The 21,684-nt window shown below is 45.5% G+C and overlaps 1 protein-coding gene across 1 annotated transcript; it reads right to left on the bottom strand.

Moving 5' to 3' along the window:
- Positions 1-644: 644 nt before the first annotated feature.
- mmp16b (matrix metallopeptidase 16b (membrane-inserted)) lies at positions 645-19,120 on the bottom strand. Its single transcript, XM_061839776.1, has 10 exons — positions 18,971-19,120; positions 17,406-17,554; positions 15,651-15,767; positions 11,231-11,535; positions 7,256-7,417; positions 6,221-6,438; positions 6,013-6,151; positions 5,064-5,214; positions 2,047-2,162; positions 645-1,018 (listed from the first exon to the last, which is right to left on the bottom strand). Exons 1-10 carry the CDS (start codon positions 19,097-19,099, stop codon positions 645-647), a joined length of 1,860 nt encoding a protein of 619 aa, XP_061695760.1. The 5' UTR covers positions 19,100-19,120.
- Between the last annotated feature and the right edge of the window lie 2,564 nt (positions 19,121-21,684).

Below are 21,684 nucleotides of genomic sequence, written 5' to 3'. Positions count from 1 at the left end.
CCACACCATTTTTGTGTGTGTGTGTGTGTGTGTGTGTGTGTGTGTTGTGTGTGTGTGTGTACCATATTGTCTGTCACACAATTTCATGTTTTTGTTTTTGTTTTTTTCGCATAAGCTTTCTTTATACACTGCCTGCTATCTTCACAAATTATGAGACAAAAAAATAAAAAAACATTGAACGTGTGACCAAAAAAAGTGAGGAAAGAAAATGAGCCGACATCCTCTTTGGAAGAAAAGGTCCACACCATTTTTGTGTGTGTGTGTGTGTGTGTACCATATTGTCTGTCACACAATTTCATGTTTTTTGTTTTTGTTTGTTTTTTGTTTTTTAAAAAAGAAAGCACAGCTCAGGGTGATTTCATTGAGAACAAAAGCTTAAATCTAATTGGTCGGTGCTCGGGGGGGGGAGGGGGGTTTCTTCAAGCAAGTGTGCAGACGAGAGGAAGGCCAAAAAAAAAAAAAAACCTCAAAAAAAACAAAACAAACAAAAAGGTCCACTTACATACAGGAGCTCGAGTCGCACTCGCTCCATTTGAGTTTGTTAGAGAAAAGAGTCCAAGTGGATAAATACACAGGACTTATGCGATATGGCCTCCGGACCGCCTCCAGTCTCCCTCTTTGAGCGCAGTTCTCGATGTCCTTCCTCACACCCACTCCTGCATGGAGCGCTTGCAGTACAGTATGTGGCGCTGCGTGCTCTTCCTGCGAAACTGGAACACGGTGTACAGCAGGACCATCATGCACAGCGCCAGCACGCAGGGGATGGCGATGGCCACCGCCTTCTCCGTGCCGCCCGCGCTGTCCAGTTTGATGACCACGTCTGCGTCGCCGCCGCCGCCCCCGCCGTCGTAGTGGCGCTCCTCGGCCGCCGGCGGGCTCCAGTCCCAATCCGGGTCCGGGGGGAGGCCGTCGCAGCCCATGAAGTCGCGCAGGATGGAGCGCGGGTAGCCCGGCTCCACGCGGAGCAGCTGGTTGTTGAACTTCCAGTACTCTTTACCCTTGTAAAAGTATGTGAAGCCTGCACGGACAGAGGGAGGGATCATTTCAAAACCATTTATCAAATTTCAGGCAGAATTTGACAGCAGCACGCAATTTCCTCGCGTTTGCTAACTGCTAACACGTGTAAAGTTGGGCCTTCTCTTGATTTTTGTGTTTTCCTCATATACAATGTTTTATTTTTTTTTTTCATTTATTATTCTAAAATGGTGAGCGCTGGTGGATCAGCTGGTAAAGCGTTGGCCTCACAGTTCTGAGGTCCCGGGTTCAATCCCGGACCCGCATGTGTGGAGTTTGCATGTTCTCCCCGTGCCTGCGTGGGTTTCTTCCCACAGCAATGTTTTTTTTAAAAAATGTAATTCCCTCTAAATTGTCCCTAGGTGTGATTGTGAGTCCGGCTGTTTGTCTCCCTGTGCCCTGTGATTGGCTGGCAACCGGTTCAGGGTGTACCCCGCCTCCTGCCCGTTGACAGCCGGGATAGGCTCCAGCACTCCCCGTGACCCTCGTGAGGATAAGCGGCAAAGATTATGGATGGATGGATGGATTATTGTAAATTGCATTCGATGCACAAGATCTGACATAAAACAGTTTTTTTTTTCACAGTTTTTTTACTAACGTCTTACTGTCAAGTCATAATGGCTACTTTAAGAAATTTGGAAAAAATAATGCAGTCTGGGTAGAAATGAAAAGATAAAAAAAATTCAAAGTAAATTGAATTCGAAATCCAATCCACTTATTAAAAATGGGACATCATATATGTTGATTTTGGCTGATTGGTTCCAGAGGATCACATTGCTGCCTCACGGTGAGACGTTCAGGGTCCATTTCAAAATGTACGTTTCCAGTACAGTTACGCCGTCGCAACTAGTTGCCGTTGACGGCACACGTCAGGTCAAAGCTCACACGACGCTCAATCACCGCGCGCCGAAACCGCGGCTTCTATGGCGGGCGGTTGCCGTCACGCTCTCAAAGCGGATTTGAAACCACGGCGGCGACCGTGCGCCACGCCGATCCCTCCCTAATGGGGTTTAGTCGAGCCGGCCACGGTACCGTTGGCTTTGTCCACGAAGGCCCCCTGGGGAGAGTCGGGGATGCCCTTCCAGATGGTGATGGGCTTGGGATAACCCGGATCCATGGTTCTCATGTCTTCATTGTACCGCCAGTACCTGGGAGACGACACACAAACGCAACGCTCAACGCGAGCAAAAAGTTTTATCTCCTGACACTCTAGGCCATATTTATCGAGATCCTGTGAATTCGGTAAATTTTAGAGGCTTTACTCGCCCAAGCGACGTGGCCTAAAACAATGGCACTGTCACGGGGGTTCGGTTAAACAGTTTTGCCACGATTTACAAAACTGGAATTTCCGGTACACGCCGTCACAACATCGCAGACGTAACAGCCGATCAAAAATGCAAACGAGCTTTCATTCAACGATATTGAACAAAACAAAGAGCAACAAAACACATTTCTGGGTTCGGAACAGAAGTGAGACCTTAGCAGTCGGTGGCCGTGGCGACAACCCTCACCCAACCACTAGAGTAGGTGAACATTTGCGTGGAAATCTACAAGAATCTTTCCTGTTTCCCATTCTTTGCAGCTATCGTCGTCTTACATTGACAAGCGTGCCATGTTTTTGCGGTTTAAAAAAAAATGCAGTATAGCAGAGGTTTGAGTCACATATCAGGAGTCGATTTTTGGCAAGCTTGGTTTTAGACTTGGTTTGGTCGAAACTCGTCAAATCAAAAAATTACATGTGATTGGAAGTAGCACCAAACACCAAGGAAAATATGATGCGATCAGATAAAGAACATTTCCACGCAACGCACCCGTTGCAACAGTAATGGTGACAAAGCAAGTCGTCGGCGCCGCTCTCCCCTCTTGTTGACCCCCGCCGGAGATGATTAACGGTGACAGCTGCACAAATATGTCACAGCGCCGCGCTGGCAAGTTGTGAGGTTTACATTTTGGGAGGCAACTGGTGCCCGTTCATGTTCGGCTGCGGGGAAGACGCGAGCTCAGAGAGAACCCCACGCACACGAGTACCGAAAATCAGCCCAAATTTGAGCATTTTCCGTCCTTTGTGATCCCATTCAGAAAAGGGCCGACTGTCCTGTTCCTGTCCTGTTCCTGTTCCTGTCCTGTCCTGTTCTGTTCTGTTGGAACGATTTTTTTATTTCTTCCTGATCGTTTGGAAAATGGTTGACAATCGTAAATGTTAAACATGTTAAGTGATTACAATGACAAGTTTTTATGTGTGTGGACGGTCAGTATCGATTTGGGCTCAGCCGTCCTGTGAAATGAATTTATGGCAATTAAGCAGGGTATATACACACGCACACACAACGATAATTGGGCCAAAACAGTTTTCCTTTCTTCCAAAGACCGCCAAGGCCTGATTAACGGATTACCAATTAACCTTTGGTGTTGGATGTGTGAAGTTTTTTTTTTTTTTTTTTTTTTTTTTTTTTTTTAACTTAATCTGCTTTGAAAATGAACAACATACTATCGTAAAAGTTAAACCCATCCAATATTCATATTGACAAATTCTTCAGCCGAGCCAGGGACTGAAGGTGACGTGAAAGGCAACAATTAAGCAGGGTGCACACGTACCGATAATCGGGCCTAATTTGATCATTTTTCATCACTCGGCTCTGGTCTTATCAGTTGTTTATCTACAGGGATTTCTGAAAAAAATATTTTCCCTCATTGATGACTTTCACAAAAAAAAAAAAAAATATCCAACAGCGCCCAACAGTCCTCACATCTGCCTTTGGAAATGTGTGAAAAATTTGATTGGATGTGTTTTGCAGACATGTGGTTTTCACGGAAAATATAGACGATAATAAATTATGCGTGACTAATTCCCGACAGTTGTGAGGGTTACGCAAGCTTAGCTTTGAATTCATTACATGCGTGGCAATCATGGGATGACATGACAAAGATGGATGAATATATATATATATTTTTTTTTTCAAGATTACACTTTTAAGTCAAATTTAAAAACTTAACTGTTATTTGTCATTTTCTTACTTCATTGCTTTTTGGAGTAAATCATACTAAAACTGTATTTTAATGTATACATATAATTTGTATATGGGCCATACGAAAAAAAATAAAATAAAAAAAATCTCCCAAATCAATTACAGTGCATTACGTTTATATATATATATATATATATTATAATTTCCGGCCTACAAGACGTGATTTTTTTTTTCCACACGCTTTCAACCCTGCGGTTTATGCGGTGATGCGGATAATTTGTGCATTTTTTTTTTCTAACGGCACTCGAGCGGTAAGGGTAAGAGTGAGACCGGTGGAATATATGTGCCGAGGAAGTGACTTTTGCCAGCCATGTTAGTGCTGCACTAGCGTTAGCACTGTGCTAGCGTCTTGCTGCTGTGTTACTGCCGTGTCTTAGTAATTTTTTTTTCTGGTACATTTTTTTTGTTTTTTTGAACCGGCACTGTCAGCATCGCGCTGGCGTTAGCGTTAGCGCCATGCTGGTGTTAGCGCCGCGCTAGCGTTAAACTCTTTCTGTGTACCGTCTTTCTTTGTAGAGAGCTCGTATGTATGTACCAAATGGTATTTCCTTTAGAAATGTACCTGGTGGGGCTTATAACCAGGTGGGCTCTGTAGGCCGGGAATTACGGTATATATATTTGTATATTTTTTTCATCGTGTCATAAATACGTGGATTGTATTTTATTTCAGAAGGAGCCAAAGCATCACTCTTGTTGTTTATTGTTTTGTCCCAAATTTAGTGGGACACGGCGTACAACAGTCGATCATGGCTTTTCGTTGGATTTTTTTTTTTTTTCCTACTTGATTTAAAGTCACTGCGTGCTTAAGCTGCAAAAATGTTATTGTTTGATACCGTTCATGAACTTTAGTGGCTCTTTTAACATAAAAATTGGACAGATAGCAAATGTTCATTCCCGCCTCCAAAAGCCAGGGGGGGGGGGGGGTTCCTGAGAATTTCCTATAAAATTGAAGAAAGGCTCAACTTTGAATTTGCAAAATGAGTCATGTCCGGCAAATGGGAGAAATGCCCCCCACCCCCTCACCTGTCTCCTTTGAAGAAGTAAGTCTTGGCCACGTCCTCCCACCACACGGCCGTCTCGATGTTCTGCGTGGGCATGCCGCTGCCGAACAGCGAGATGTCTTGAGGGTAGGACGGCTGCAGGGTGGTGTCCTTGAACACCCAGAAGCGGTTACCTGAGGGCGAGCACGGCGAGCGTGAGGCGACCCTCCCCCGTCGTCGTTGAACTCGTTCCGGCGGAGGCGAAGACGACGGAATAAAAACGCAGGCCGGCCCGAGTGGGCGACAGCTGTCATGTTAATCCGCCCGACGGATGTGCGACTGCGCGAGACGTGCAAGTCTTATGTTCGGTAAATCTTATCCATTTTTTTTTTTTTTTTTTAGCACATCTATGGAACATTAGTACGCGTTCTCAGCAATTACACATAGGTGTAAGAGTAGTGTAAAATGTCTCAAATCTGCCTCAAACTCCACCAGATGGTGCTGAGATACCAGCGAGCCGATTTGCGAGTTTCTCCAGCCGTGAGTCTTCACTGGGCCGATTACTATTATTAATATTTTTTGCTGGTACTGGTGAGCGAAAATTGAAGAATGCTGCGTGCTGGCCGTTAACTTCAATTCCACTCCCAGCGGATGTTTACTGTCAAACTATACATAAAACAAAGAGAATTGCGCAGTGTGCAGTTTAGCAAAATACTTCCCGGACAGGGTTTGCAAATTTGCAGGTTTAATATCATCCAAAATTTTTCAGTCCAGTGTATCATTTTCTGAAAGTAGCAGATTTTTCTCTCTGCAAAATTTTATTTGGTCCAGAGAGGGTTAATGCTATCCCCAAAATGCCATAGACGGACTACTTGCTCAAGACACCGCCGTAGCTAATATTTAGTTGTAGTCTTTATTGTTTTTTTTTTTATAGGTTTTGCGACTACTATTTGTCAACCGTTGCTTAAAATCAACCAGTAGTCTTTTGTTACCTTTGAAGAATACAAATTTTCCTTCGCTGTTTTCGTAGACGGCGTCGATTTTGGCAGGCAGGCCTTTCCAGAAGTAATTGATCTGCATGGGGTATCCAGGGACCACAGAGTTGTCCCGCACCCTCCAAAACCATTGGTCCTAGGGATAACACATTCGGATAATCAACATCGTCGCCATTCTGATCGCTCGTCGCTGTGCCGCTTTTACCTTGAAGACAAAAAGTTCCTGGCGCAGGATGGCCAGCGTGTTGAAGCCGCCGTCGCAGATGTTGGGCTTGGAGTTGGGGTTGGACGGCTTGGCCCCCTGCGGCGGGCGATGCGGCCTGGCGTGGCGGTCGTGCTTGCGGGGGTCCGAGGGGAGGTGGAAGCGAGGAGGCGGGGCCGTGGGCGGCGGCCTGGTCGGCTGCGGGGCTCTGTCGGGTGGACCTAAAGAAAAAAAAAACGGTCAAAAGGAATGGTTTTGCGCTCCTCTATTGGCTCTAAATACGATTGAGAAAATGAAACCTATTAAAATGTTTTGAATATTTAAAAATAATGAATACAGTCATACCTCTACTTATGAACATCTCTTGTCATGTAAAATTCACGTTATGAAACACCTCGCTGGAAAAACATTGTGTCTTGTTACAAAGGAAAATTCAGGATATGAAACGGAACCGATTGGGCTGCTTCTGCTTACGAAAAATTCACATTACAAAACAACATTAATTTTGTAAGTAGAGGTACCACTGTATAAGTGTACAAATGTAAACTTAATTTTTAACATTTCATTATAACGTTTTACAATTAGATATTTAAATATATTTTTTTATCGACTTAGTTATTGCTTCACAGATTCATCTAAGAAATTTTGTCGTACTGCTTTGTCGATAAAAATAATCATTTATAGTGTCAGAAATAAAGAAAACAACTCTAGATTAAAAACAGAAACAATTGGAAAATTAAACATTTAGATAATAATAGTTGAGAATTCAAAAAAACAAAAGGATTGAAAAACAAATCAAAATATAATAGTCTAAATTTCTTTAAAATAAATTATCTTAAATTAAATACCATTATCAATGTAAAATTACATTAATGAGAAACCATGTGGAAAAAAAGTCTTGTCATTTATTAATATGTGAAATAAAATTGAAAATAATATTTGCCACACATGAATTTATTTTCTCCCGATATGCGGACGACATCCTGCTATACATATTTTTCCCGTCCTGCAACGTTTTCACCCGAACAAAGTAGTTACCGTAGATCTTCTGGATGCCCTGCAGGTCGTCGTGAGGTAGTTTGAAGTTCTCGGTGTCCATGTACTGGTAGAACGGCGCCATGATGGCGGTGGGGTCGTTGGAGTGTTCCAGGCCCAGGGCGTGGCCCAGCTCGTGCACGGCGACCAAGAACAGGTCATTCCCTAACAAAAAACGGACCAATGATGATTAAGAAGGACGGAAAGGTTCTATTGGACGATTCGGGTCTTCCTGATTGGCCGTGCAAGCTTGCAGCGACCCGAATTGTCCTCAGGAAGCCTCAGTTGCGGTTTTCTTTGTCCCATTTAAACAATTTCATTATTATTTTTTTTCTTTTAATGACTTCCTCAGCTGTATGCTATCAAAGCCGCCCTCTATTTTATGCATTATGGAAAGGCCTCCAGCCGGCTCGCGTCCGCCCGGATAAACGCAGACGTGTTCACGGCTCGGGTCGAGCTGATTTTTTTTTTTTTTTTTTTTCCCCACAACACAGGGAGAAAAAAAAAAAGTGTGGTGGGAAGGCGCGAAAATGACGAGAGACGGAGCGACTGTGCACGCGTAATGACCCGAATTGGGTCAGTGTGTTCCTCCTGTCGCTGAGAATGACGATTTGTGATCATATTTCACACGCACACAAACGCGTGTGAATGCGCTGGAAAAACTGCACTTTGCACATAAACGCGCGGCGATTTGACGGCTCGTTCGCAGGATGACGCGAGAACGCTTGCGCTGCACCGAGCTTTTATTTTTAAGGCTAATGTTGTAAAATGGGTGAGAAATGATACAGAAAGTGTCTTTGGGGTCGTAATTTGTGCTATTTTTATGTTTTAAACTTAATATTGGGGGGGGGGGGTCAATTAGTTGCGGATGGGCCCTGTCCCTTTTTTGTGTTTTCACTCGTGGACGCAGCATCAAGTCGTCAAAATCTTGGAAAATGGCGGATCTTCACCCAGCCTATAAAGCTCGTGGAAATTTCGTCACCGTTTTCACGGCACCATTTTGCCGGTCAAAAAAGAAACTCGAAAGTGTGAGGGACATCGAACCGGAGCATTGGACTCGTTTGAGAACAACGCATATTTAAAAAAAACAAAAAATCTGTCACGGAGATGTTTAACATGTGGCCGCAACACGCTTCCGTGTACGTTGGAGACGACGCCGTCTTACTTCATTTTTTTTCCCAATCATAGGTAATGAATGCGAGTTTGTGTCATTTATTTGAATATTGGTATTTGTATTGAATACGAGCCGAAAAGATCGTTGGATTTCGGCAAACGTTAACGTGTTGCCGAGCACGCTTCCGCATTCACAAGCCGTCTCCCCGTTGAGAACAGATCCAGCAAGGAAGTATTCGTATGCGTTCAGACTTTTCTACGCTGTCAAACTCTTTCGTGTAAGTCTCGCCGACTTACTCACCAGAGCCATGTGTAGATCCAGTTGTCCAAGACAAGCGCAAGCGGTTTAACAGTCCAATTTCTTATCGGTGAAAACATCGATTTTCGGCATTAACGATGGGTCCCCTATGCCAAGTGTCTCTCATTTTTCCACGTATCTACCTTTATTATCACCTTCCAAATGTTTAACGGTATCGGACAAAATTCTGGGCGTCGTGCTGTAAGACATATTTTCGTGTCGAGCTCAATTTTCCAGGTCATGTGTGGAGAAACTCCACACATCCAACAAAATTTAGAACCATCATTTATGTTTCACTGACACGTTATTGAAAATGTAGTCCGCAAAACATTTTCAATTTTATTTTTGATGCAGGAAGTCCCAAAAATGTGATTAGAAATGTCAATTTTGCATAACATGCGCACTTGAACAACAACAAAAAAAAAATTGCTGCGTGCACGATGTGAATGGGCGGCACGGTGGTTAAGGTGTAAAGCGTTGGCCTCACAGTTCTGAGGTCCCGGGTTCAATTCCGAACCCGCCTGTGTGGCGTTTGCACGTTCTCCCCGTGCCTGCGTGAGTTTTCTCCGGTGGTTTCCTCCCACATCCCAAAAACATGCAACGTTAATTGGACACTCTAAATTGCCCGTAGGTGTGATTGTGAGTTTGATTGGCTGTCTGTCTCTATGTGCCCTGTGATTGGCTGGCGACAAGTTCAGGTTGTACCCCGCCTCCTGCCCGTTGACAGCCGGGATAGGCTCCAGCGCTCCCCGCCACCCTTGTGAGGATAAGCAGCTAAGAAAATGGATGGGTGATGTGAACGTCATGTGGAATGCAGAATGAGGGATTCCCAGCTGCTGTGTCGGGCAACAATGTGTAAGAAAAGTTATTGCAAAACATAAAGCATCTGAAATTGAAGATGATGTGAGATTTTTAAAAATTCGGTGTGTTTGATGTCGACCCGCAAGCTTGCAGCGCCAAACCCAATTTCGACAGACACGCGACATCGACATATCGCGTCTGACTGGACGCTTCCTTGGGAGATCGTTGCCCTTTTCGAACGTGTCTTCCCAGACTCGGGGGGGGGGGGGGGGGGGGGGGGGGCGTCAGCTAAAAGGTTACACCCCACCCCATTATTCATGCATGTGGTACAACTACCGGGCCCCTGCGCCACAATCCCACCAGAACTCCCGAACCAGGGGGGGTCTCCCATTAGCACTCATGTCAACATGCATTTACAATTGTGCTGCTGTTTAAAGGCCATGAAAAAGCTACGTTGGGTCCGAGGCACGTCAGCGGGAAGCGTTTCCCAAATGCGAAGCGATGGGGAGGACCCGAAATACGCCCCCACCCATGATGACGACAAACATTTCTGCATACATTTTGTTTTTATGCTCTTTTTATCCTGCTGGAACATCTCACGCTGTCATACTGTCTTTGTCTTCCCGACAAGCTCACTTTTGTTCCCTTTTTTTTTCCTTCTCGCCGCTTGTCAACGTAAAATTCTGCATCCCACACTCGGCGTTTTTTTTGCTTTTATTCAATAATGAAATCCGTTCTCTTGGTTCCGGTTGACAAAAAAAAAAGGCAGAACAGCAATTACCCTGAATGGCGGACCCGATACCGGGAAAACTGCAAGTGATGGCTGCCATCGTTTGCGTTATTTCCCATCAAATGTCAATGTTACAAAAAAAAAAGCATCTTTTGTGATTCTGCGAAAAAGAAAAGAAAACTGGACTGGTCGCCCACGCCACAGCGACATTCGAAACCCGAACCTCAGAATTGTGAGTCACAACTAACCACCTGTTCACCATGCTGTTCAGTTAAAAAATTAAAATTAAAAAACAGAAATATAAAACAAACGTTAGCTGGATGGCTACTTGCTGAACACTAAAATCACAGCACAAATGTTTCATATTTCCTCTTTCAATCGTGCAAACTGTAAATACACCACAAATAAGGACCCCAAAACACTTAAATATTATTTCAAAATCATCTTATATTATGACCCTTAAAAATAATGTTATGGCCCTTAAAAAAATACATAAACATATGATCTCCACCAATTACCCGGGCTAAACTTAACTCCTCCAAGACACACAACCACGAGAACGTACTTCCTTGACACCAATGATGACTACCAGGGCTTTAGTGCTGTCTTGTGAACACACACACACACAAAATATTGAATACATTAATTGGTGGCGGCACGGTGCCTCAGCTGGTAAAGGGTTGGTCTCACAGTTCTGAGGACCTGGGTTCGATCCCAGCCCCTGTGTGGCGTTTGCGTGTTCTCCCCGTGCCTGTGTGGGTTTTCTCCGGGCACTCTGGTTTCCTCCCACATCCCAAAAACATTAATTGGACACTCTAAATCGCCCGTAGGTGTGATTCCGAGTGCGACTGTTGTGTGTCTCTATGTGCCCTGCGATTGGCTGGCAACCAGTTCAGGGCGTACGCCGCCTCCTCCCTGTTGACAGCCGGGATAGGCTCCAGCACTCCCCGCGACCCTCGTGAGGATAAGCGGCAAAGAAAATGGATGGATTGAGGTGGGTTGTATTTTAAAGTCGCCAAGCAGCTCGTGGGCTCACCGTCATGGTTGGGGTTCCCCAGGGTCCAAGGCTCGTCCGAGTCAAAGTGGGTGTCGCCACCTATGCCGGGCCCCGGGAAGTAGGCGTGGGCGAGGAAGCCGCCCTCCCCGTCGAAGGGCGAGCTGTCGCCGTGGAAACCCGAGGCGAAGATGATGGTGATGTCCACGTCGCGCCGGCCCGTCTCCAGGGCGCTGTAGGGCACGGCCTCGAAGCGCAGCGGCGTCACGCCCTGCCACACGTCGAACGCCCGGCGGATGGCGTCGTGGGTCTCGCGGGCGCCCACCTTCGGCGTGACATTTTTGATGCTGTGGGGAGGGGGGAAAACACAGATGTCCATGGATAGCCACAAACCAAATGCAAATATTTGTATGGTGACTACTACAAATATGACTACTCATACTACAATACATTTTACACGCAACTATTTGGGGCAGAGGCACTGATCTTGTAATGTTGTCATTTATGAAGTAATCTATTTGCTATGAATCATATTAGCACAAGTAATATATTTCACATGGGAAAAATAGTGCAATAGTTTCAGTACAGTGATGATATATATATATACCAATTTTCGTGTTTTGATACCTCAAGCGTGACACTGTAGACCAGCAGCGAGCAGCTACTCCAATTCCTAACAGCAAGGATTGTTCAAACAGCGCTATTAGCAGGAAATGCCATAAATATAATCGTCAAATCTAACTACTATGACAAATTGTTTCAATATTGTCTTCGTCTGGCACGCATATGCGGCTGCTATCTCCGGTCGTGGGTTTTGACTGACGGTTGTTTTCACATGCTCAGCCAACAAAAACCCGCAGCCGCTTGAGAGCGGAGACAACGGCTTGATTTTTCACGATTAGCCTCATTTTATATACTTGTGGATTTCTTTTTTTAATCATTCAAATTTGTTATTGTGGTTAACGACACTACTGTTCTCTATGTATTCACTTAAGATTTATGTGTTTTTTTTTTTTTTTTTTTTTTTTTTAAACTAACTCGTCCCAGGCCCGGTGGATCAGCTGGTAAAGCGTTGGCCTCACAGTTCTGAGGTCCCGGGTTCGATCCCGGCCCCGCCTGTGTGGAGTTTGAATTTTCTCCCTGAGACTGCGTGGGTTTCTTCTGGGTGGGCACTCCGGTTTCCTCCCACATCCCAAAAACATGCAACGTTCATTGGATACTCTAAATTGCCCGTAGGTGTGATTGTGAGTGCGAGTGTTGTTTGTCTCCGTGTGCCCTATGATTGGCTGGCAACCATTTCAGAGTGTACCCCGCCTCCTGCCTGTTGACAGCTGGGATAGGCTCAGGCGCTCCCCGCGACCCTTGTGAGGATAAGCGGCTAAGAAAATGGATGGATAACTCGTCCCAATCACGGCATCTGTGGCTTGACCAAATGCGCAAGAATTTGCCATCGTAAATCTCGAATCGGTGTTTATGATCGTCGGCCGCCGAGCAGATCGGGGAAGACAAATTGTCGTTTTAACGCCCCTTCTGCAACGCATGATAACGACGCAAGATAATATTCTAGAACACGGGTGTCAAACTCGAGCCCCGGGGTCCCGATCCGGCCCGCTACATGATTTTATCTGGCCCGTGGAGGCGAATCACGTGTCTCAACTCCCATGATTCTTGTTAAAATCTGTCCAAAAATTTCAAAGTGTCACATCATAAATGATAACATGGAGGTATTGCTAGCATTTTTGGCTTAGTACTCGTTCATAAATTTCACGTGTAAATATGATGAGATGATAAAAGGTTTTTATGGTTTCGGTCATAACGGCCCTCGGAGGGAAATCGTAACTACAATGTGGCCCACGACAAGAATCATCAAGCATGGGGGGGTCGGGCACTTGCTGATGTCGCTGGAAAGGGACGGCGTAGCCGCTGCATTGCTACGACGTCACGTTGCCACGATGAACCGAGCTGAAGTGAAGCCCGCGTGTCGATGGAAACCGAACGCACCGACGAATCCCATCGCACCCGCCGCAGGTCAGCGCGCGGAGACATTTTGACTTCGCCAGCGAGAAAAGAAGTCGACGCAAGTATTTCAAGGCTGGCAGCGCTGGCTGAACTTTTACACGCCGCTCTTTTATCAGCGCCTGGCAGGCAGCGAGGAATTGGGAATCTTCTCTCTCGCCTCCCGTCGTGGTGAATAACACGCAGTCACCGGCTCAGCGCTGATTGACATTCTATTTGAAGAGTGCGCTCATCAGTTCAAATTAGGGGAGGGAAGGATTTGAATAAATTGGCGGCGTTATCGGCGACGACGGCGCAAACCTGTCAATTTTCGCCGCCGCCGTCCCGTTTATCGCCCCCTTCTCAGAAGCCATTTTAAAAAAAAAAAAAAAAAGAGGAGGCCGGAGCGTCATCGGGAGACGAGATAAGATGAGAGTGGGAATATTTTCTGCTGAAATGAGGGATTGTGCAGTCAGGAACCGGAGTGGAAATTGTTTGTTGCCGGGTATGAAAAGGAGGAAGAAAAAAAAGAAAAAAGAAAAGGGGGGGGGGGGGGGGGGGGGGGAGAGAGCCGCTAGCTATTTTCTACGCTCCAAATAGAACAGAACGGCTGCACACTCACACATAAAGGTTCCGAAAGTACGCACACTCTTTAAGTCGAAGTACAGCGCATACTGTATCTACAGTACATGATAGTTATGATATAAAAAAATACTAAAAGTGGAGGGAGCGATTACTTTATTCACAGTAGGAGGAGAAAGCGATTGTGAATCCTCTGGAATTTCCTCAATTTCATCAGAAATTGGCCACAAAATGGAGTCTGATCTCCATCTTCATCGCAAGTCTGAACAAACGTACGCTAGTATCACGTGACTAATTTCCTGTTTTTCGTGTTTTTAAAGAGCATAGTACTGTATATCAGCATTCACAGGAGAGGAAGGAGAAAGTAAGTGAACCCTTGGATTTAACAACTGCTTGAGCCTCCCGTTGCCGCAATAATCTCGACCAAACATTTCCTGCAGTTGCAGATCAGATGTGCGCAAAGACCTGAGAGAATTTTTGGACTTACTGTACACCTCCTCCGTACACATTTGTTGCCCTTCTGTAACATTACTATGTCTCATATAAATGGCGTTCTTTATGTCATGCCACTGCGCCTCAATCGTGTTGAGCTCAGGACTCGGACTGGGCCAATCCAGAACACATATTTTTGGGTCTTCGGAACCCATTCAGTTGTTGGTTTGCCTCTCTGTTTTGGGGAATTGTCCTGTAGAACTGTTGAACAGATGGCCTCGAGTCCTTTTGCAAAATCCGCATTCATTTTTCCATTGATGTTCGCAAGCTGTCCAGGCCCTGAGGTTGCAAAGCATGCCCATCCCATGATGCTCGGTGCTTCACAGGTGGGAGAAGGTTTTTATGGTGGTGTGTTCCAAACAATTTAACTTTGGTTTCATTTGCCCGCAGAACATTTTGTGAACTTCAAACATTTTCTTTTTATGAGACAGCAACAGCTTCCTCCTTGATGTACTCCCACAAACCCCATTCTTGTTTGATGTTTGACATAGGGTGGATTTATCACGAGAGCTGTTGGCCTGTGCCAGTGATTTACGTCAGACTCAAGCTGACACGCTAGGTTTTTTTTTTTTTTTTTTGTTTGTTTTTTTTTTTACCTGATTGAGCCTTATGCGCTCTGCTCTTGCGCTTATCTTTACAGGACAGTCGCTCCTTGGAAGAAAAGCGACAGTGGTGAACTTCCTTCAGTTACACACAATTCCTCTAATTGTGGACTGATGAATGAATAGGCAGCACGGTGGGTCAGCTGGTAAAGCGTTGGCCTCACGGGTTCGATCCCAGACCCACCTGTGTGGAGTTTGCGCGTTCCCCCCGTGCCTGCGTGGGCCCCTAGGTGTGATCATGAGTGCGGCTGTTTGTCTCGATGTGCCCTGCGATTGACTGGCGACCAGTTTAGGGTGTCCCCCGCCTCCTGCCCCGTTGACAGCTGGGATAGGCTCCACCACTCCCCGCGACCCTCGTGGGGATAAGCGGCAAAGAAAATGTACATTTCGGCGATGAATCTGAATGTCGTCATCCGGATGGATTTGAAAAATGTAACAAACCTATTTTGACAATGTAAGGAGTGGAGAACGCCAGCAGGTTTTCAAGCAGGTCGTTCAGCAAAACGTCGCGAGAATAATAAGTCGTACACGCGCACACAAACATCTTTGTTAACTGCTTTGTCAGTGCGAGTGTGACGCTGACTATATTTGTGACATTTTGAAGTCGTCGCCATGGCAACACAGAGCATGTGATCACCATTGGTGCTGATGATAAAAAAAAGCCATCACTGGCACACATGACTCCTCCTCCTCCTCCTTGTAGACAGTGCGGCGAAACCTGAATGGTCACCACGGCAACTGTCCCCCCTTCCTCCGCCCCGCCGCCGCCAACTCATCCCGCCTCTCCTCACCTGTAGGTGATGTGCGTACGCTGCCACTTCTGTCCCGTCAGCGCGTATCTCCGCCTCCGTGACCTGGAAGCACTTTTGAGCGTGTCGGGGACGCCGCAGCGGGGCTTCTGCATCCAACTGGAAACAGACGAGAGAAAGGAGACGGGAAGATGATGCTCGAGCCTTTCGTGCCACAGATCTCCGCCTTTTGTGCGAGGCGGACGCGACAGTCGCTCCGTCGCCGATGAATGTCCAATCGATTTCACCTCCCGGTGTTATCGCGGCAGTGTAATCACGATAGTTTCGCGGTGCGGTGATGCTGCGAAGAGTTTAAAAAAAAAAAAAATGTTAGAAAACAAAAGAGGCTGCACGGTGACGCAGCTGTAGCGTGTTGGCCTCGCAGTTATGAGGACAAGGGTTCAAATCCCAGCTTCGCCTGTGTGCAGTTTGCATGTTCTCCCCGTACCTGCGTGGGTTTTCTCCGGGCACTCCGGTTTCCTCCCACATCCCAAAAACATGCAACATTAATTGGGCACTCCAAATTGCCCATAGGTGTGACCGTGAGGGCAACTGGTTGTTTGTGTCTATGTCCCCTACGATTGGCTGGCAACCAGTTCAAGGTGTACCCCGCCTCCTGCCCGATGACACCTGGGATTAGCTCCAGCGCTCCCACGACCCACGTGAGGATAAGCGACTCAGAAAATGGATGGCTGGATGGCATCGACATGAATCAATGTAAGACACAACAACCAATAGCGTAACTCCCAGTATGATATTGTCAGGATAACAATACTTTTCCGCATGTGCATATTTAGTGACTATCAATACTATATTGTCAAAATATCATAATTGTTCAACTATACAATAACTGCGCCATGACTAAAGAATTCAAAAAGAAAAACTTGTAGTATAAGTGCATATGGCATTAAAATTCATTCGGTTTGCCTGGGAATGTAATATATTTATGAATTTTTGATGGGTGTATCAATATTGTACCCGCAAGAGATTATTCATTAGGAGTAAAAATGTGATACCGATGCAATATTATCACGATATCATAACAATAGTATTCCGATACAATGACAGTGCCATGATCAAAACAATTGCCAAAACAAAATTGGGTACATGTTGACATGTATCAAAGCCTCCATCCATCCATTATCTTAGCCGTTTATCCTCACAAGGGTCGCGGGGATTGCTGGAGCCTATCCCGACTGTCAACGGGCAGGAGGCGGGGTACGCCCTGAACTGGTTGCCAGACAATCGCAGATCATTTATTTAAAAAAATGGAGAGAAAAAAAAAGTAGCACGTTAAATTGACAACAACACTCATTTAGTGTAGCGCGAGTAGTGTGATTGTAAGTTTTCAATAGTGATTGTGACGTGACAAAAACATCGCAGGGGGGGGAGGGCTAGACCTGGATATGGCAATAAAACTCACACGGTGCTCTCACATATTTAATATAAATTGCGATCTATCAACAGTATCACGGAATAATGACGCCGCACGTCGCCAACCGCCCGGCGACGGCGGCTTTTGTGCAAACTCCGCTGCCACCCGTGATTGACAAACACAAGACGGAGGCAATAAAATTAGCGTCGAGTCTCACCTCAGCGTGATAACGGTGCATCGTCATGCAAAATGAGAAGAAGGAGCGTCACCTGCACGGTGAGGGGGCGGGTGAGGACAACATGTCGTCCATTTTTCTCACTCACACACACACACACACAAACAGACATTTGCACGTAGGGTACACAACTGGTGGGTCTACTCACTCCTTGGTCCTCTCATCCAGCGTCCCGGTGACATTGAGGCCGTAGGCTTGCTGCATGGCGGCGATGGCCGAGTGCATGGTTTGGGCCGAGCGCTGGACCGACATTTTGGGTTCTGTGCGTGGGAGGTAGCCGTACCTTTGCAGCCATCCCTGACAAGAGGCAAATAACGTACGGATTTGTGCGGTATAGGAGAGGCGCGATTGCGCTCGGGTCAGCTGCTAACAACGGCTTTGTTGTTTTCAGATGAAGCGGGCGGCTGACGCCGGATACGCAAAAACAATCATTCTGTTTCACGGCGATAAATTCTTAAATACCCAATTGATTAGGAGTCGATTCGATTTAGCATTTAGCTATCTAGCTCACTAGATGGATAGATAGATAGATAGATATAGATAGATAGATAGATGGATAGATGGATAGATGGATGGATAGATGGATAGATAGATAGATAGATAGATAGATAGATAGATAGATAGATAGATAGATAGATAGATAGATAGATAGATAGATAGATAGATAGATAGAGATAGATAGATAGATAGATAGATAGATAGATAGATAGATAGATAGATAGATAGATAGATAGATAGATAGATATAGATAGATAGATAGATATAGATAGATAGATAGATAGATAGATAGATGATAGATAGATAGATGAGTTGGGGACAAATTCAAAAAGTAAATCAAATAGATGGATCGATATATAGATGGGACAAATTCAAAAGTACATCAAAATGGACCCCCAGGACCTTGGAGCAAGCGGAATACGGAGAAGGACGCGTCTTCATTTTGGATGCGAGCTCGATACCGTATATGTATCTTATTGATGTATGCTCCATCCATCCATCCCTCCCTCCATCCATCCATCCATCCTTCCACCCATCCTCGCATCCATTCACACGGCAACCGGCTGCCTCCCTGCTCGGGGCGGCCAATCAGAATAATGACCACCCCCCCCCCCAAATTCCACGTACAATCTGTCCGTCCCCTTGCCTTGTTTATGATCCCCTTTCACTGCCAGTGTGCGCGCGTGCGCGTGTGCTGTCCCCCACCACAACCCCCACCCCGTGTCTATTCCGAGGCACACGTCTCCCACATGTATAGCAGTGAGGCGTAAAATTGATTTGAGGAGGGGCGGGGGGGGGGGGGGGGGTGGGGATAGATGCTGGAATCCGGGAAGAGGGAAGGATTACGGATCCGGCCTGAAATGATATTTATGATGAAAAACAAATAATAATGGGGCGGAATAAACAAATCCCATTATGCAACTGGCATGTGTGAAGGGGCTAATCCGCTCCATCAGCTCCGACGCTGAGGCCCGTCACCTTTTCATCATCAAGGAATTCGTTGCAGGCCCCGGCAAAGATTGCAACCATATCTGGGTTACGTGCACGCGCGCAAATAAGCCTTGAGTGGCCATGTTTTGCAATCGGTGCTCCAGATCGGGTTGTTTCATTTTCACCATTTTTGTGATTCTTATTTTTATTATTCCCGCCGGAGGAGATTGGAGGATGACGGAAGGGTCGCGTATGAATGAGCTGTTATATTTATGTGCACCCTACCTCGACGCTGAAGTGCTGGTGCTCCTCTCCGGACACTGCACACGCAATCCATAGCAAGAGATGCAAGCACAACGCCGCCGCCTGAACGCAATCCGATGGTTTCCTTGCGCTGGAGGCGACTAAGGTCATAATGACCCGCTTTAATCCCGAGTCTCTATTTTGTTGCTGTTGTTGTTGTCGTCGTCTTGCTTTTCAGGGACAAGCCTCTTCTCTCGCGTCTTTTAGCATCAAGTCAAAGGCATGGAGGCGTGAAGGCGTTCCGTCCGCGAGACGCGTCGACGTCGAGAAGAAACGATCCGATGTCAAGCGCGCACGAGGCGGCGTGTTCCGTCCGCTGCCCTCGCCATCCTTGTATTTACATCACGGGCTCCATTTAGGGGGCGGCGGCGGCGGCAGCAGCAGCAGCAGCAGCGGCGGCGGCAGCATCACTGGGGCTGCAGGCAGGCAGTCTGCGCAAGATTGGCTGCCCCCCACCCCACCCCCACCGCCACCCCCCAAATCCCCCACCGCCACCCCCAAGCCCCTTGGCTCCTCGCCCGCCTGCGCTTTGATTTCTTGCATGGCAGAATGTGCATGGCGTCTGGAAATACATCACAAAAAAAAAATAATTTTCACTGCATGTTTGGTCTTCCTCATAGATAAAAAAATAATAATAATAATCAAATTCCAATCCGCATGTAAACAATGAAACACCCATGTTGTTATGAACCACTTGCAATTTCATCAGCCACTAAAATAAGTACAAAGTGTAGCTTTTCTGTGTTTTTAAATTAGTTTCATTTTTAGTAATTTATTCATTTTTGCTTATTGAAAACGCGGCCCCGACGTACAGTAACCAGATCAACACAAACCCTCGCGTGACGTCACAAGTCTACCCCGCCTCTCGTTGCCAAGCAGAATTGGTGAAGTAGTACACACACAGGTAACTTTAAGCCTTTGAATGAAAACAACTACTGGAGCGTGCGTAGCTGCGTTACATATGGCAAAAAAAAAAAAAAAAAAAGCGTTGTATTCGTTTTCCGATTACTCTGTATTAAATATGAAGATGCATAGTGGAGAAAAGCTCTATGATTGTACAATTATTATTTTTTAATTCTGGTAAGTGAAACCTCCAACACCGGAAAAATGTGTGAGCTGTGAAATTATGTGGGGAAACATCTTTAAACAAAAAACAACTATCGTATAAATTTTGGAAAATTCTCTTGACGAAACAATTCTGAAAATTCCATACATCGAATTATTTCAACCAAAATTTTCAGGACATGCCTCAAAGTCAAACAGTTTTATCAGAAGTCAAACAATTGCATTTGGATTTTTTTGGGGGGGGATATGTCTCAAAAGTACAATAAATTGAATTCTATTCGTTTTAACCAGAATGTTCTTTAAAAATATGAAATCCCAAACAATTTAAAGCCAAATATGTAGCTTTAAAAAGACAAATAATTCAGTTACATACCATTTTTTTCAAGGAACAATATATAACTAAAACATTATTCAACTTTATAATACATTAACTTTTTTTTAAATTTTGATTATGTTGAGAATTTGCATGACTTAACGGAACAGTGTTTAATTGTTGATTTTTTGTCAGGCACGCAATTGAGTTAACTTTGATTTATTCTTATCTATAATAATTTAGCATTAAAAATGTAAAAACACGATTCAAGGACGATAATGCTGGGGGCGGAAAAGATCACAGCATATCACAGCAATCCTTACAAACCGCGCAACTGTGCCCCCTAGCGTCTGCGGCGAACATGGCCATAATCATTGCTGGCCACCTCGAGGGCATATTTGCATGATATTCACAGATTGCTCAAATACTTTGCGGTGAGAGATGCAGTACACGATTCGCATTGGAGCAATCTGATTGGCCGCTCGGGGAGCTTTACGTTCTTCGGGCAATGCCCGGCCATCTTGTTTGTGGATAACAGCCTGCAACCATCAAAGTGGCCACGCGATGGCGGTGTTTCCCGAAGCATTTCGCCTGCAAGCCATTGCCTGTTTGTGAGCCCCCAAAGGGCCCCCGGGCACACTGGAACCTGATCTCAAAGCCTATTGGGTGGAACACACACACACACACGCACGTATACAGACCCACACACGCACGCACGCACACACGTGCACACACACACACACACACACACAGTAGAAAGAAGTTGGATTGTTTCGCACCATAAAGATGTCAGGATGTGTTCACGGTCCACTTGACAGTCCGACGTTTGAATGTCATTTCATGCGGTTGTGGGAGACAGGGAGAGGACAGGCCGCTTACTGGAAGAGGCTGGCACGAATCTTGGGAACTCGGAAGCTACAAGCGCCAGACTGCTGCGCGTTCGTGGTTGGATTTTGGGCAGCTTGAATTTTATTCATTTATTTGATTATTATTTGTTTTTGCTTTTAATTTTCCTTTCCTCTTACATAACATTCCCACAAATCCGTCAGCGAAATGAAACATATTTTGATCCAAACGCCCCTAAAAAAATGAAACAATCTCAATCAAAATTTAAACTTGTCCGTCAATGACGTCACGAATGTGACCTCAACTGAGTTAAAAAATTGCAACCAAAAATGTCAAACAATTTCAACCCCAAAAAAGAAATTATGAATAAAAAGTCAAATAATTACAACAGCATGTATTTATTTTTTATATTTGTGGGGGGTTCAAGACTGAACTAATTTCAATCCAAAACTTTTGGTGGGGGGGAAATAAA

The sequence above is a fragment of the Syngnathoides biaculeatus genome, chromosome 13 (assembly GCF_019802595.1).
Source record: "Syngnathoides biaculeatus isolate LvHL_M chromosome 13, ASM1980259v1, whole genome shotgun sequence".
Taxonomy (NCBI): domain Eukaryota; kingdom Metazoa; phylum Chordata; class Actinopteri; order Syngnathiformes; family Syngnathidae; genus Syngnathoides; species Syngnathoides biaculeatus.
The sequence above is the reverse complement of the archived record's forward strand: the minus strand, read 5'-3'. Positions and strand labels throughout refer to the sequence as shown.